The following is a 12,878-nucleotide window of genomic DNA, read 5'->3' as shown; positions in this document are numbered from 1 at the left end:
GGTGTCGGGCTGGGCTGCTCAGCTCCCCTGTCTCCGCCGTGCTCCGGCCCCGCTGGGAGAGCCCTGCCCTGCTGGGGCCTGCTCCGCTCCCAGCCTTCCCCGAGGGACGGGCTGGTCCGGCCTCGGGCCTCCGGGCCCGCTGGAGGGAGGGGGGTTGTGTAACCTCTGCATCTCTGGGCGCCTGCAGGGAGCGTTCTTGGAAGGATTTAAACCAAACCCCACGGTTTTGAGTTTGTTTGTGTTTTTCTTCTTAATCAAAGACAAATATTTATACAGTATTTGAAGGATTATGAATAGATTAAATGGAATTTAGTTATCAGAAATAGGATTTGATATGGTTCATGTAGCCAGGTTTTGACTTTTTTATGCCTGAAAAAGCTCTTTGTTTAGGAAACAGTGCTGTGGACGCTTGGTGAAAACCGAAGGGGTGGGGCTGGCCAGGGTTCACATCAGGTGTGTGCCTGTGGGTGGGAGTCCCGGAGCACGAAACCGGGGTGTGAGAGAATCTGGGTCATGGGTTGTATCGCTGCCGTGGTCTTGAGCAGGAGCATAAAAGAACCCTTGTGTTTTTAATTAGGCAGTCCGCAAATGTTGAGCCAAATAGTAGATCTGGTTGGATTATTTTTCCTTCTTTCTAATCTTACAAAAAGACTAAATAATGTTATGGGCTGGAATGTGATACTGCAAACACAAACCATATTAATAAAATGCAGTAGTGTGTGGCATAGCACATTAATGTATAGAAGATCTTTGGGTGTCTGTCCTCCATTAGCTGCTCTTGCTTTCACTAATACCGAACTTCCCCTCTTTAGTTTGTTTGAAATTGTCTCTGGAGTAATTAATACTTTTGCTAGTATTCATCATATCCAAGCAAATTACAGACAGGCTAGAGGTATGATCTGTGTTTTTTCTGAAAGAAAGAAATGGAACTCAACAGCAAACCAGTCACTGTTAAGCAGGGATTCTTTATTGGCGGTGCTGGGGTGGCTCTGGGGATTCTCCACTATAAGGGCTCCAACGAGTGCTCCAGAGCAGAACACCCCAACTAATATATAAAAAAACATGCATATTCAGTTTTATGTTAATAAGCTCCTGGAGTTCTTTTATGTAGTAATTTTATTTCATGGAACTAGTTACAATATTTGCTTCATAAATATGCATGCTTGAGGGTCTCCTGTGGGGGTCTTTGTTCATTGTAGTCCCTTGTCTTCTTGTCCTGTCTCCCGCTGGTAGATTGCCCAGGTGGGTCCAGAATCAACCTGACCATGTTGACATGTCTTGAAAGACTTGAAGTTACCACAACCTGCAGGATGCTTGGCATAACTGACTGTTAGTTTCACCAAGCACATTGATTTAAAAGTAACCCCTCCAGCTAACTTCTTACAGCAAATTAATAATTTTAGTAGATTTCTATCAGGCTTAATTCTATATTTCAATTAAATCTACTAATGAGTGTTCTACAACTATCACTTTTCTCATTCCTTCTATATTGAATCGAGTACTGGAATGAGACTGCTTGAGCACAAAGACCTGGGAAGGAAATGAAAACCACACTGCTAATGATAGGGGTTTAGTTTAGACCAGAAACATGCCTTTTGAATGGAATCTCCTGATTTTACATGCTTAAATGCTGTTTTGACTCACACAATCAAGCAGTTAGAGAGCATATTAATTCATTGGATAAGGGTGATGGAAAAGTGTAAGCTAGCAGTACACCAAATGCATTCTTACTTGTTAAAGGACATTTGGGATGTTGCAGCAAATTAAAACTAGTATGAAAATAAACCTCCTGAATTGCATGTGGTGTGAGTGCCAGGTGCAGTGTTTCACCCTAAAGATGGGCCATTCATCCACTACATTACTTGGTATTATCCTTGAGTCTTAACTTCCCTATTGGAGTAGATACTATGGGCAGAAGATGGGACTACAAAGAAGCATTCTCTGTTGCCTGTGTTAGATACAGCAGTGTTTGGCCTTCATTAATTGGTTGTGTTCTGCATTATAGCCCAAAAGTTAGGGAGTGTACAATAAGGCGTTGCCTATGATTAAGTAAAAAGAAGGTAAAAGTAAACTTTGTAGTATATTTTTTCTGGCAAAACACCTCATTCTTTGCTTCTTTTGCTAGGTGTTACGATGCAACAATTGCTCAGAAGCACTGTGTGGTTACTGTGATTTAACAGTATGTCTTGTGATGTGTAGAACTTATTTTCAGCTTATAAGGACATGAATCCTTGAAAAAAATTAATTCCTAGCCCATTGAACAAAAGACTGAAACTGCCTGGTACCTTATAAGCAAAGGACACAAATTTCATTTACTGTTTGGTCTCTAAAGGTGGGTAGTGGTTCTAAGAAACCTGTTTGTGATGCCATGGTCTTCCTTAAATCCCACTTTTAGTCACTGAATGCACCAAACAAAACTCTGGAGCTCTTTAATGTTCAGCAAAGATTGGACAATTTTTCTGGCTAATGCCAATTAATACAGTGAATACCTGGCTAAATGTACTGCCTCTACATGCAGTAGCTACAATGTCGAACAATCCTTAAACCATTTCAGGACTCGAGCTCGCTGAAAGGGAAACATTTAATAGAACATCTAACACGGGAAACTATTCTGGCATGTTCTCGTAAACCTGCAGCACTCCTGACTGTTAAAAGACCTCTCTAATCATCCCAGACAATCCATCTCAATGCTTATTTTCAAACTTAAAAAAAAAAGAAATCTTCTAAAGCTAAAACCATGGGGATTATTTTTGGTGATGAAATACAAATCTATTTTTGTCTTGTCCACTGAAGTTAGAGAACAGATTATCTTTTTTTTAAATTTTATTTTTTTATTTTTTTTTTATTAGAAGGCTTCCTGGATTAAACTGGTAATAACTGGTATGTATTCTTGTAGGTAATTTTTTTTGTTGTTTATAGCATCTGGGCCAGTAGGGTTCACAGGTTAACTACCTACTTTGGGAAAATTTATCTCCTTTTTATTTTGAACTTACAAAGTGATTTCGCTTCAGGACTCCTAAGCTTACATTATGAGAGAAGAAATAATTGTTCCCTTTACTCATGCAAAGTTTTTTGTGGATTTTTTAATGGTGTTGCCATCTAACTTTTTTTTATTAACTTGTTTGAAATAAGTAATTTTTCTATTCTTTCTTTGCAGGTCTTTTTCAGGTTTCTGAGCATTCTTTTTTACTTCTTCTGAAGACTCTCTGAACAGACTGTTTTTTCTTAAAATGTAAAATCACAAACAGGAAATAAAGGGAAGCTTTATCAGTGTTTCTTAGTGAACATCGCCCTCTGTCTTGGATTATGAAATACAGGGATTAATACAATGCTTGCATCTTTCTCAAAAATTTCTGTCCAGGGATCCAGCTTTTCAGTGGAAGATTTTAGTAGTTAAAGGACTAGAAGTAAGGAAAACACCTGTTTTGGAGAATTGGTTCAAATCTATTTCTTAGGTATTGGAAGCATCACTTAGATATGATTTAATGCAATAGGAAACCTTTTTGGTGTATTATACCTGTCTTAAGGCTGAGGACTTTCTGTACTGGCAGAATGAGAATTGTCTTGCCATAAATTAATATTTTACTTAACACATTTCATGCTGATAGTATCCCACTTCTCTAGGGCCAGCAGGCTCTCACAGAAAGTGAAAGGTAGAAGGGACTCAGATGAAAGTTAAGTCAAATCCCTAGAGTATGCAAACTATTTGAGGCATCTATAATGGTGTTAGAATTTCTGCTGTTTAAGGCAAGTGATGTTCAATATTAATGAATATACTTGAAACTAAAGCTGCAGTGTGTACTTTCTCAGTAATAATGCATGCCAGAATTCCACAGAAAATATTAATGTGTATTTTCATCTTAAGGAAAAAAAAATATTACAACAGACTTTCCATTTTTTTCTCTTCTGATTAAAAGTGACAATAGAAGTCATGTTTTGGCAAGATAACAAATGTGATATGCTCAAAGAAGTGTAATCTTACTTGAGCAGGTATTGTCATGTATTCAATGGCATTGTAACCCAATTATACAAACCATGAATATTGCTAATTACAGTAATAGAGACATCTTGTGTGGAACAATGAATGCCATATAGATAGGAGAGTTTTGTGTGGGGAAGCTGGGAGATTTTACCAATTAAATGTAAAGATCCTTTTCCAGATGTTGCAAGTAAGATAGGATTTTTTGGTGTTGCTTTTTGCTTAACTTCTCAGTGTATGCTTGGATTTCCTTTGTGATAGACACATGTTGAACCCTTAGTTTAGAAATTGATACTCCAAAGAAGAGGTTTTTCCAGTAACTTCAGTCTGATGACCCATCACTTTTGGATAGATTTCAATTATATTAGCTTACCAGCTGCCTTCAAGGTACAGATTATAATGTGGTGGCCTAGGTTTTCCTCAGGTTACAACGTGACCCAAGATGTGGTGAGCTGTGTCTTAATCATGGGGAGAAGTGCTCTTTTATTATATTGTATTGAGGTGATTTGAGGAAAAAAACTAATTACAAAGTTTTGGTTTTTGTTATTGGTGGTTTTTTTAGTTTGTTGAAGTACATCAAAGAGAATCTATTTCTGCTTCTGCTGATTAGGATTCACCAAAGATGCTGGCTCCCTTTTTACTGCTGTTACTGTGATGAGTAGTCTTAGAAACAGGAGTCCTTGTCAACTGTTACCAACAAAGAAAACTCTGCAGTGCAAATATTTCCTTTCTGGAAAAATGCCAGTATTTTTTTGTAAAACTAAGAATACTCAAGAAGGTCTTGTATCAAGTGATTATATGCATCCTTAATAAAGGACCTCTGCATCCTAGGGGAAGAAAAAAAGAACCGCAAACTTATTTCTGCTCTGACTGTGTGTGCTTGGCTGTCTAAATTATGTATCCTGATTGCTACTATTTATTATTGCCTGTAGGTACTTGATGTGGCATTGCAACCCCTAATCCTTCTCATTAGATTAAAAGTTACGGAGTGAAATCCTGTCTCAATTAAATCAGTAAGATGAAACTCTCACTGAAATGGAGACAGGTTTAATTGTAAACTCCTGGGAGGAACAAGGCTTCATTACTGAGGTTTGTGATTTACATTGGAAGACCTCAATGTAGTTAGCCTGTTTAAGCAGAAGTTTAAGAGCAGTATTAATATCTATTACTATATGTGTGAACTAACTTGTGCTACCATAAGGGGTCTCTAATACAGCATGCATGGTAAGAAAAGGATGGAAGTCTGAGCAGGACAAATTGCAATTGGAAATACATAGATATGACTAATGGAAATGTGAGTTACAACTGAGCAGGATAGCAAAGATAGGCATTTTTTAATGACCTTTAGTCATAAGTCATTGGAAGCACTTAAAATCTGTAGTTCCAGCCCCTGGTTGCTAGGGCAGCTCCTTCCCTCCCTCCTTGGTCACACATGTAGAACAGGTGGAGAGTAAGCCTAGAGACAGCTGCAGGAAGAGGCTGTGAAGGCAGACAGTAAACAGTGGCTACCTAATATAAAAGCTGAAAAGTTCATTTTGACTCTTAGTTACTTGGGGAGGATGTTATGGGTTCAGTTTTGCTGACTTCATCCTACTTTGCCCAGAGCTGAATCTTTCAATAGTGCTTTTTAATCTTGATGGTGTAACTGTAAGGTAAAAATCCGATTATCATCATAAATTATTTCATCGGTGGAATTAAAGTATGTGACATAAGTAATGGTATACATGTGTGGTTTACTTTTTCCTGAAGCTATTTGTTCCTAGGCTAAAAGAACTAAGTTAATTCGACATTGGTGAGGGGTAATAACATAGTCTATTATTTTCTTTTACATAGGAATTGAATACAGAACTTACTTGGAGACAGTATCTTGGAATTAATTTTTGAAGTTAAACATTGTAAGGAAATTCAAATACTGTACTGGTGATACAATAGATAGTCAGATCCAGACAAAAGTGCTAATATCTATAATATGTATTTTTAAAAAGTTTATCCAGTGAAACCTCTTTAATTCTAATACTATTCTAAAATATTATAGCCAACTGAATAAAACCTGGTTGTTTTTTCAGGAAAAAACCAAAAGCTTAAGGTATTACTAAGGCTTACATTAAGGGGGTAAAACATAGCCCAGTATGTCTTAGTCCTAAAATTATATTTCTGAATTGTTTATATACTTGTTTCCTGGATATAAAATGAAAGTATTTCCTTTGGGAAGTAGATATCAACATTTCATATTCCTTTGAATATGACATCTTTCCAACAGTCTAATCAAGTCAATCTTCTGTTGACTTCAACAGGTTAGGATTTGGTCCGTACTGAACAGTTTGTTAAGAACAGAGAGCCTTCAGAGTGTTCTATTTCATGCTATTATTGGTCTATGAAGGTCTCAATTTCTATATAGACTTACAAGAAATTGGGTAAAATAAATATTCACTAACACAAGAATATATGCAATTACCTACTGAGGGAATCAAACAGCTGGATCTGATGTCATGTTCTCAGCTAGTAATTGGATATCATTTCTCATTCTTACAGTTGTGTGAGGGAAATAACATTGCATATGACTTTGTGCATTTTATGAGCAATGAGTGGCAATGACATCCTTGGAATATCAGTTCACAGATTGCAGCAGAATCCTGTGTGCATGTGCTGTGGCAAAGATATTTAGTTACAAGCAGCACAATAATAATAGCTCTTCAGAGTTCTTCACTCTTACAAAGCCCTAGTTAATTAGTCAATGTCTAGTTAATAATGTAATTAAATGTAATTGTCAGCAATAGTATTTATATAATTAGAAGATAATTAGTCCTTCAGTGACACTTTCAGCATTTCTTCCTTTGAAGAGTTGAGACAAATCAATGAAATATTTAACTGTGATTGCAATAAGTATTAGACTTACAGTTATTAAAATGGTTATATTTGGTGTGTATTATTAAATTCTGCTTAACATTGTTGGTACATTGTTGGTATTTTCCTGTTTAAATGTAACAAAGAAGTAATTTATTCAGGTCCCATCCCAAAACATGGCCATATTAATGAATGTGTGTATTTGTATGTTGCAATTGCCATCAGAATCAAAGATGATGATCCTGAAATTTTGAAGTAGGTTAATGGTTATTAAAGCTATGGTTCTTGTAGTTTGTCTTGTCAACAGCTCTGGCACAGGTAGCAACGGTACATACATACTGCTCAGCAAGTAAGTCTGCCTCAGAGGTAACTATTTTAAGTATAGTAACTGCATAAACTATCTATAGAGTAGTCTTCAAGATCGTTCACAAGATATGCAAGTTATTTCCTGGTGCATTAAAGAGATTACATTGGATTACAATCAAAACAATAAATCTTTGTATTCTAAACCATGAAGTGAATGCAGTTCTTAGTAACCATGTGATGCTTTTTTGCTTCTTGTGATCCACTTGGAATAGACATGATGATGTGAGGGGTTTTGTATATAAACAATAAAAATGTAATAAACTCAGAGTTTTTATTTCAGCAGCATGTAAAGCCTTACGTTCAGCTTCTTATTAAAATGTCTATACTGTGATACTTATTTGCTGTTGAAACATCAGACACATTGGGGTTCACATTGTTTGAGTTTAACTCTCATGCCAAGCCAGAGGACACAAAACAGGTCCTGATCTGAATTCTGTCTCCTCCCTTGGCACGTGTAAAAGAGAAAAACAAGGCTTCCAACTTGAGGTGGTAAGTTTAGAAGCTTAAACTACAAACCGAAAGTAATATCCTCGTAATTCACTTTCCATCAATGTTTAATTTGTTGTGAAAAGTATGTTCTACTGCTGCAGAAAATGTCAGTCAAGTTCAGCTTAGCCAAGTGTTTGTGACGGGATTGGTATGAGATGGAGCACTTGACAGGCCAGAAAGAAAAATTCTCCCTTCAGGCACAGTGATGGGGAAAAAGGTGAACAAATAGAATAAACTGTGCCCTTCTTTCCCTGAGAGCTCTGGATGAGGGGTAGGCAGGAAGCCCGAACTAGAACCCCCAACTTCACTTTGTGTTTTCTACTGAGAACGTGCATTGTTTGTCTCATATGGCAAGACAAGGGTGCACATACTACTACAAGATTTGGGGCTCTGTAGTAGGGAGCAGATCTAGGTGGTTATAGTGATAAAATCTTATCCTGTATCTGAAGGTACATGTAAGTCCAAAGTAGAAAACCCATCTATGGTTGATGGGTTATTGGAACATTAAGATGGCTACTTCTAACAAAGCAATTTTTTTTCAGCTTGTAATAGTTGTATCATGGTTCCTGTATACATTCCTAAAACCTGCCAAGGGTCAGAGGGAAGTTTTTGTTCACAGAGCAAGCATAAAAGTTAAAGACCTGCAGGATAAGTGAAGCCTCACTAAACACACTAAAAAAAAAAAAAATCCTCACTTATATATATACTCTTGGATACATATAACTATTTTATGTAGAGTAGAATGGAAAGAAGATGGATGGTCTCAATACTGATTCATTTTTATTATTTTGAATTAATCCAATTCCCTTTTGATTAGTAGCTATGGAGCAAACACTTTGCCACCTTAATTTTTAAGTTAAAACTTGTAGTTTAAAAACTGGTTAACTAAGGTAGGATCCTGTCATCTGTGCTTGTTCTCTGAACACTATCTTAATTCATTCCTGACAGAGTTGTGTTCAATGCTGTATTTGACCCTGCTAACAGCAACCTATAGAACTTTTGAAATATGAGGACAGTGTCTTCAAACTGCCTTCAAAGTACAAAAATTGTCATTCATCAGGCTTGTTCCGCTTTTCTGTGCTTTTATGTACAAGAGAATTATGATCATCACCTTGGACTGTCTTGATAGCAGCTGAGGGAGATATTGCTTTGATTTTATTAGCAAAGATGACTATGAACAGCACAACTTGAGAAATATATCCTAAATATACTGCTTAGTTATACGTTATAACTCTGTAAAATGACTGAACATCTTCCAGTGTATGAAAGTTAAATACACACCTTAATTAGGCAAGCCAGGAGATGGGGGTGACAGCAAGGCAGGCAGAGGCAATGACATTGCCTACCAGGGTCCAGACCCACAGCATGCCAAGAAGAGCTGAGTGATTCCAGAGATGGTAACAGAGTCCAGTCAACAGACCAGTTGTCATGACTATAGTAGTGAAGCACACTGAAAGTCAAGACAAGGCAAGAAGGCAAGGCCATGATCTACAAAGCTGGATACAGCCAACCCACTAGCTCTCAGGCAAAGACTAAAGAAGAAGCAAGGGCAGGGGCCTGAGCCTTTGCAGCTTCCACCCCTGGGAAGGCTGACAATTTTCTTACCACTTAACCTGTTTTCAAAAAACTACACCACTGTGGCATCTTGGTGCTTGTCTTGGACACCCACAGCTAAAGCCTGGAGAGAGAGGAGGAAGGGATTGCAGAGAAGGATTAAGGAGGAAGGTGAATGCAGGCTGGCGAGGGCAGTTGGACCTGGTGTAAATGTGTTGTTGTGTTTAAAGCCATGATAAGGCTGTGTTACTGAAGTTGGAAGCTAAGGTAAGTAGGCTGCTAGCTAGCACCAAAGCATCAGGCAGCTAGGACAATGCTGCTAAAAAGTAAAAAAAAAAAAAAAAATAAAAAAAAAAGATAAAAAATGTTTAACACAAATAGTCACACTTCTGTATTTTTAAAGAGTAACAAAAATTTTGTTCTGCAATAGTCCGGAAGAGTTTTCATGTACACATGTGGTTTCATCTCATAAGGGCTGTATCCTACAGTTTAGGCTCTTGGAGTAAGGAAGATCTCTGCTGTCTTGCCATTACCACATGTAATGACTAAGAACAGATCTACCTTGTGTATTCCAGCACATCTATGCTAATTTTTAGACATGTTCACTAATTGTGTGTCTTAATTTCACACTACTAGTCTTGCAATGTCTCACAAATTGCTTTAAGTAGTATGAAAACCTACTGTTTTTCCTGATTTTATTGCTGTGATTCCTGAACCCTCCATCAAACAAAGGGAAGCAAGACTGATATAATTGGTTTTCAGAAACAAGCCTCCACGTAATTTTTGCAAAGGTCAAATGAATCAAGAACTTGTTGCAAAGCTCAGCTGTGATCTGCGTGAAGGGAAGGCCTTGAATTTTTGAAGGCCTAATTATCACAAAGCTGCTGAATGCCAAGAGTTAACTGCTGTCACCTTGTAGTATCATATTTTAGCTGTGGCCTTGCTTTTCAGTGATTTTCTGTTTATGCCAGAGATTATCTCAATGCACTTGTAAGTTTCAGTGCTTTAAGTCAACAGATGAATCACTTCATCAGCCTTCATTTTGGAGGATTGTTTTGAAATTAAGACAGACCTAATATTATTTTAACCTTGTTATTGTTTGCATATGTGGGGAAACAGCTTGATGGCATTGGTCTTCAAGTTTAAAAAAGCACGAACTGTTTCAGATAACATTTGAAACATTTTATTGTGATATCTGCTGTGTAAGATCCTGCGTTAATAGAAACACACACATTGTGCTTGGTTTTAGTTTTTAGATGTCACTGAGACAACAGGGCGTGAAAACAAGGCATGAGCTACCACAATAGATGAGCTGCACTGCAGATCACCTATTTGAACTAAGCTATAGCCACTGGTATAGTTGCTGTGGTCAGAGTATGCATGGTCTAATAGAAGAGTCACTGGCCTGAGGGGAAACTCTGCTGGAAGTGTACATATTTTCCATGGCAGTAATTCTAATGCATGTGTTATTGAGTGTTTGACATGCACATGTGTTATCTGTTTGATCAGGATGTACTCTGATATTCCTCTAGGCCAGGAATTCATAGCTTGGTGCCTTAGACAGACCAGAGTGTGGGTGAGAACTACAAGGGTGAGGCAAAATCCATTTGGGAGTGATTCTACCAAACTACGGTAACTAATAGAAAAGCGTGGAAGGGATGGGGACTCCCCCTGGAATTTCAGATATTACCTGTCCTTTGTCATTCACATCTTGCAAGGTTTTCTGCTCATCCATGATTGCTACATAAACATGCAAAATTGTGTTCATCACCACTTTTTGTTACCTGTGTGCAGCAAAGTAACAGCTTGGCCTTTCAGATGTAACCTTTGCAGCTATGGTCTTTTCCAGTCCCAAACTGAGGCATCATTAGCAGAGTGCACTGTTACAGAAGTTGTATTTCAAACTTATCTGTGACATTGAATGGCTCCCAGATGAAAGGGAACCTTCAGCTTATAAACCAGATATGTGTAATGGTTTCATTTTCTGGTTTTGGTGGCTGTATACTTTTTTTTTTTTTTTCATGCAGTCACTGTGAAGTACTTTGGTGTGTTGTAAAATGCAATACTCACTCACTGCTTTGCTTGCTGGTGGTACCTAAATTGTGATGAATAAACGCAGGTAGTTGAAGTTGATGCAGATGGAAAGTAATCTTGGAAAAAAAAAAAAAAAAAAAAAGTCTGGTTTATCCACACCAGATATTCATAGTCAGAAAATAATAGGGAAGTATCAAAATCCTTAACTAGGGGTGGGCTGGATGTAGGCTGGGTTATGCTTCTATGCCAAACCCTTCTCATTCCAAATGGCCACAAATTAAAACGGTAGGAGGATGAATTGAAAGTACAGTCAGCTAGAGCTTGTTCTCCACTTCCCTCTCTGATTACCCTGCATTAAGAAGCCCATTGTTTTTTATTCGATATCAAAGAGGACAGAGTTACCAAGTTTCTTATGACTTACCTATGTATTGTTTTTAATTTAAAAGACATTTCTTGTCCTCTTTACTCATATTTGAAGGCTATTTCAGAACCTTGATGCATTATTAGAAATTTCCAACTAGCACTCTAGTAGCCGTTTGTGCCTATTTTGTGCCTACTAGTACTGGTTCTTAGCCTAAATGGATCTTTTCCCTTCAGGATACATCTGTTTAGAAACTTTTGTAATGGGTGGTTCTGTCCACGCACACTTTTCTTGTACTAGATGGAATTAGCCAAGATCCAGGCTTCTCTTACAAGAAAATGGAGGCCTCCATTTACCTAATAATGTTATTATCTTTTATCCATACCTGGTTTGTTTTTTAAGATGTGGAACCAGAATTGTGCACAGTATTTCAGATGAAACCTCAGCAATGCTTTGCACTATAATCCCCCTACTTTTGTATCCAATGTGTTTGTTGTATCTTCCCTGATACATCCCATTATTCCTTTTGCCTTTTTGACAAGCATATCACATTTGTGTGATGGACAAGTTTATAAAAACAGAATAATGCTCTCTCAGGTGCAATTATAAAAACAGGTGTAGAAACTAAAAGCTAACCTATATATGTTCTACATATGCAGCACCAGTTGATATTCAGCTGGGCTTAGGTATGAAAAATCCACTGAGAATTATGCAGAGCCCTCTGAGGACCTGGATTTCCTCAGCAGTCCGTGAAGAGCTGGAGAGTTCACTGAGGGAGCAGAAAGGTTCTGTGGTGGCAAACCTCCCTCTTCCTCTCAAATTTCCATGCTGACATGCAGCAGTCTGTGTTCTGAGTGTTCAATGTATAGATAGGTTCTAATTTTTATGGAGCACCAAGCTAAGATTAAAGATTAAGATTAAAAATGTACTAAAGATGGCTACATTTATGTTTTAATGTACTTTTTAATATATACACAATGCAATATATTGTTCTCACTGTGAATTTCTGCTTGTGTGTTTGCAGGCCTTGTGCTGAAGACACCAAAAATAATCTATTGGCAGATGGGATCAGAGATCCACTCTTCTATTATCAGCAGTAAACAAAAACCAGAGGCTTCCAAAAGCAGGTGAGCATATTCCCTAAAAACACATGCAGTGCAGTAATAAATAAAGTTTGGAAGTAAAAAAATTTCCTCCTGACTTTTGCCAATTTAGTTTATACTCTACAAGAATAAGATTTAATTGCCCTTA

The 12,878-nt window shown here is 37.6% G+C and overlaps 1 protein-coding gene across 1 annotated transcript in view; it reads right to left on the bottom strand.

The window, feature by feature from the left end:
- The window catches only part of C2CD5 (C2 calcium-dependent domain containing 5), a 74,469-nt gene extending 63,502 nt beyond the window's left edge, over positions 1–10,967 (bottom strand). Inside the window, exon 1 of the mRNA XM_010003012.1 lies at positions 10,923–10,967. Within this exon, the coding sequence (XP_010001314.1) occupies positions 10,923–10,967 (45 nt within the window). The remainder of the gene's footprint in view (positions 1–10,922) is intronic.
- Between the last annotated feature and the right edge of the window lie 1,911 nt (positions 10,968–12,878).

This window comes from Chaetura pelagica, unplaced genomic scaffold (assembly GCF_000747805.2).
Source record: "Chaetura pelagica isolate M959 unplaced genomic scaffold, ChaPel_1.0 scaffold117, whole genome shotgun sequence".
Lineage (NCBI taxonomy): Eukaryota > Metazoa > Chordata > Aves > Apodiformes > Apodidae > Chaetura > Chaetura pelagica.
Note: the sequence above shows the minus strand (reverse complement) of the source record. Positions and strands in the feature narration are given on the sequence as shown.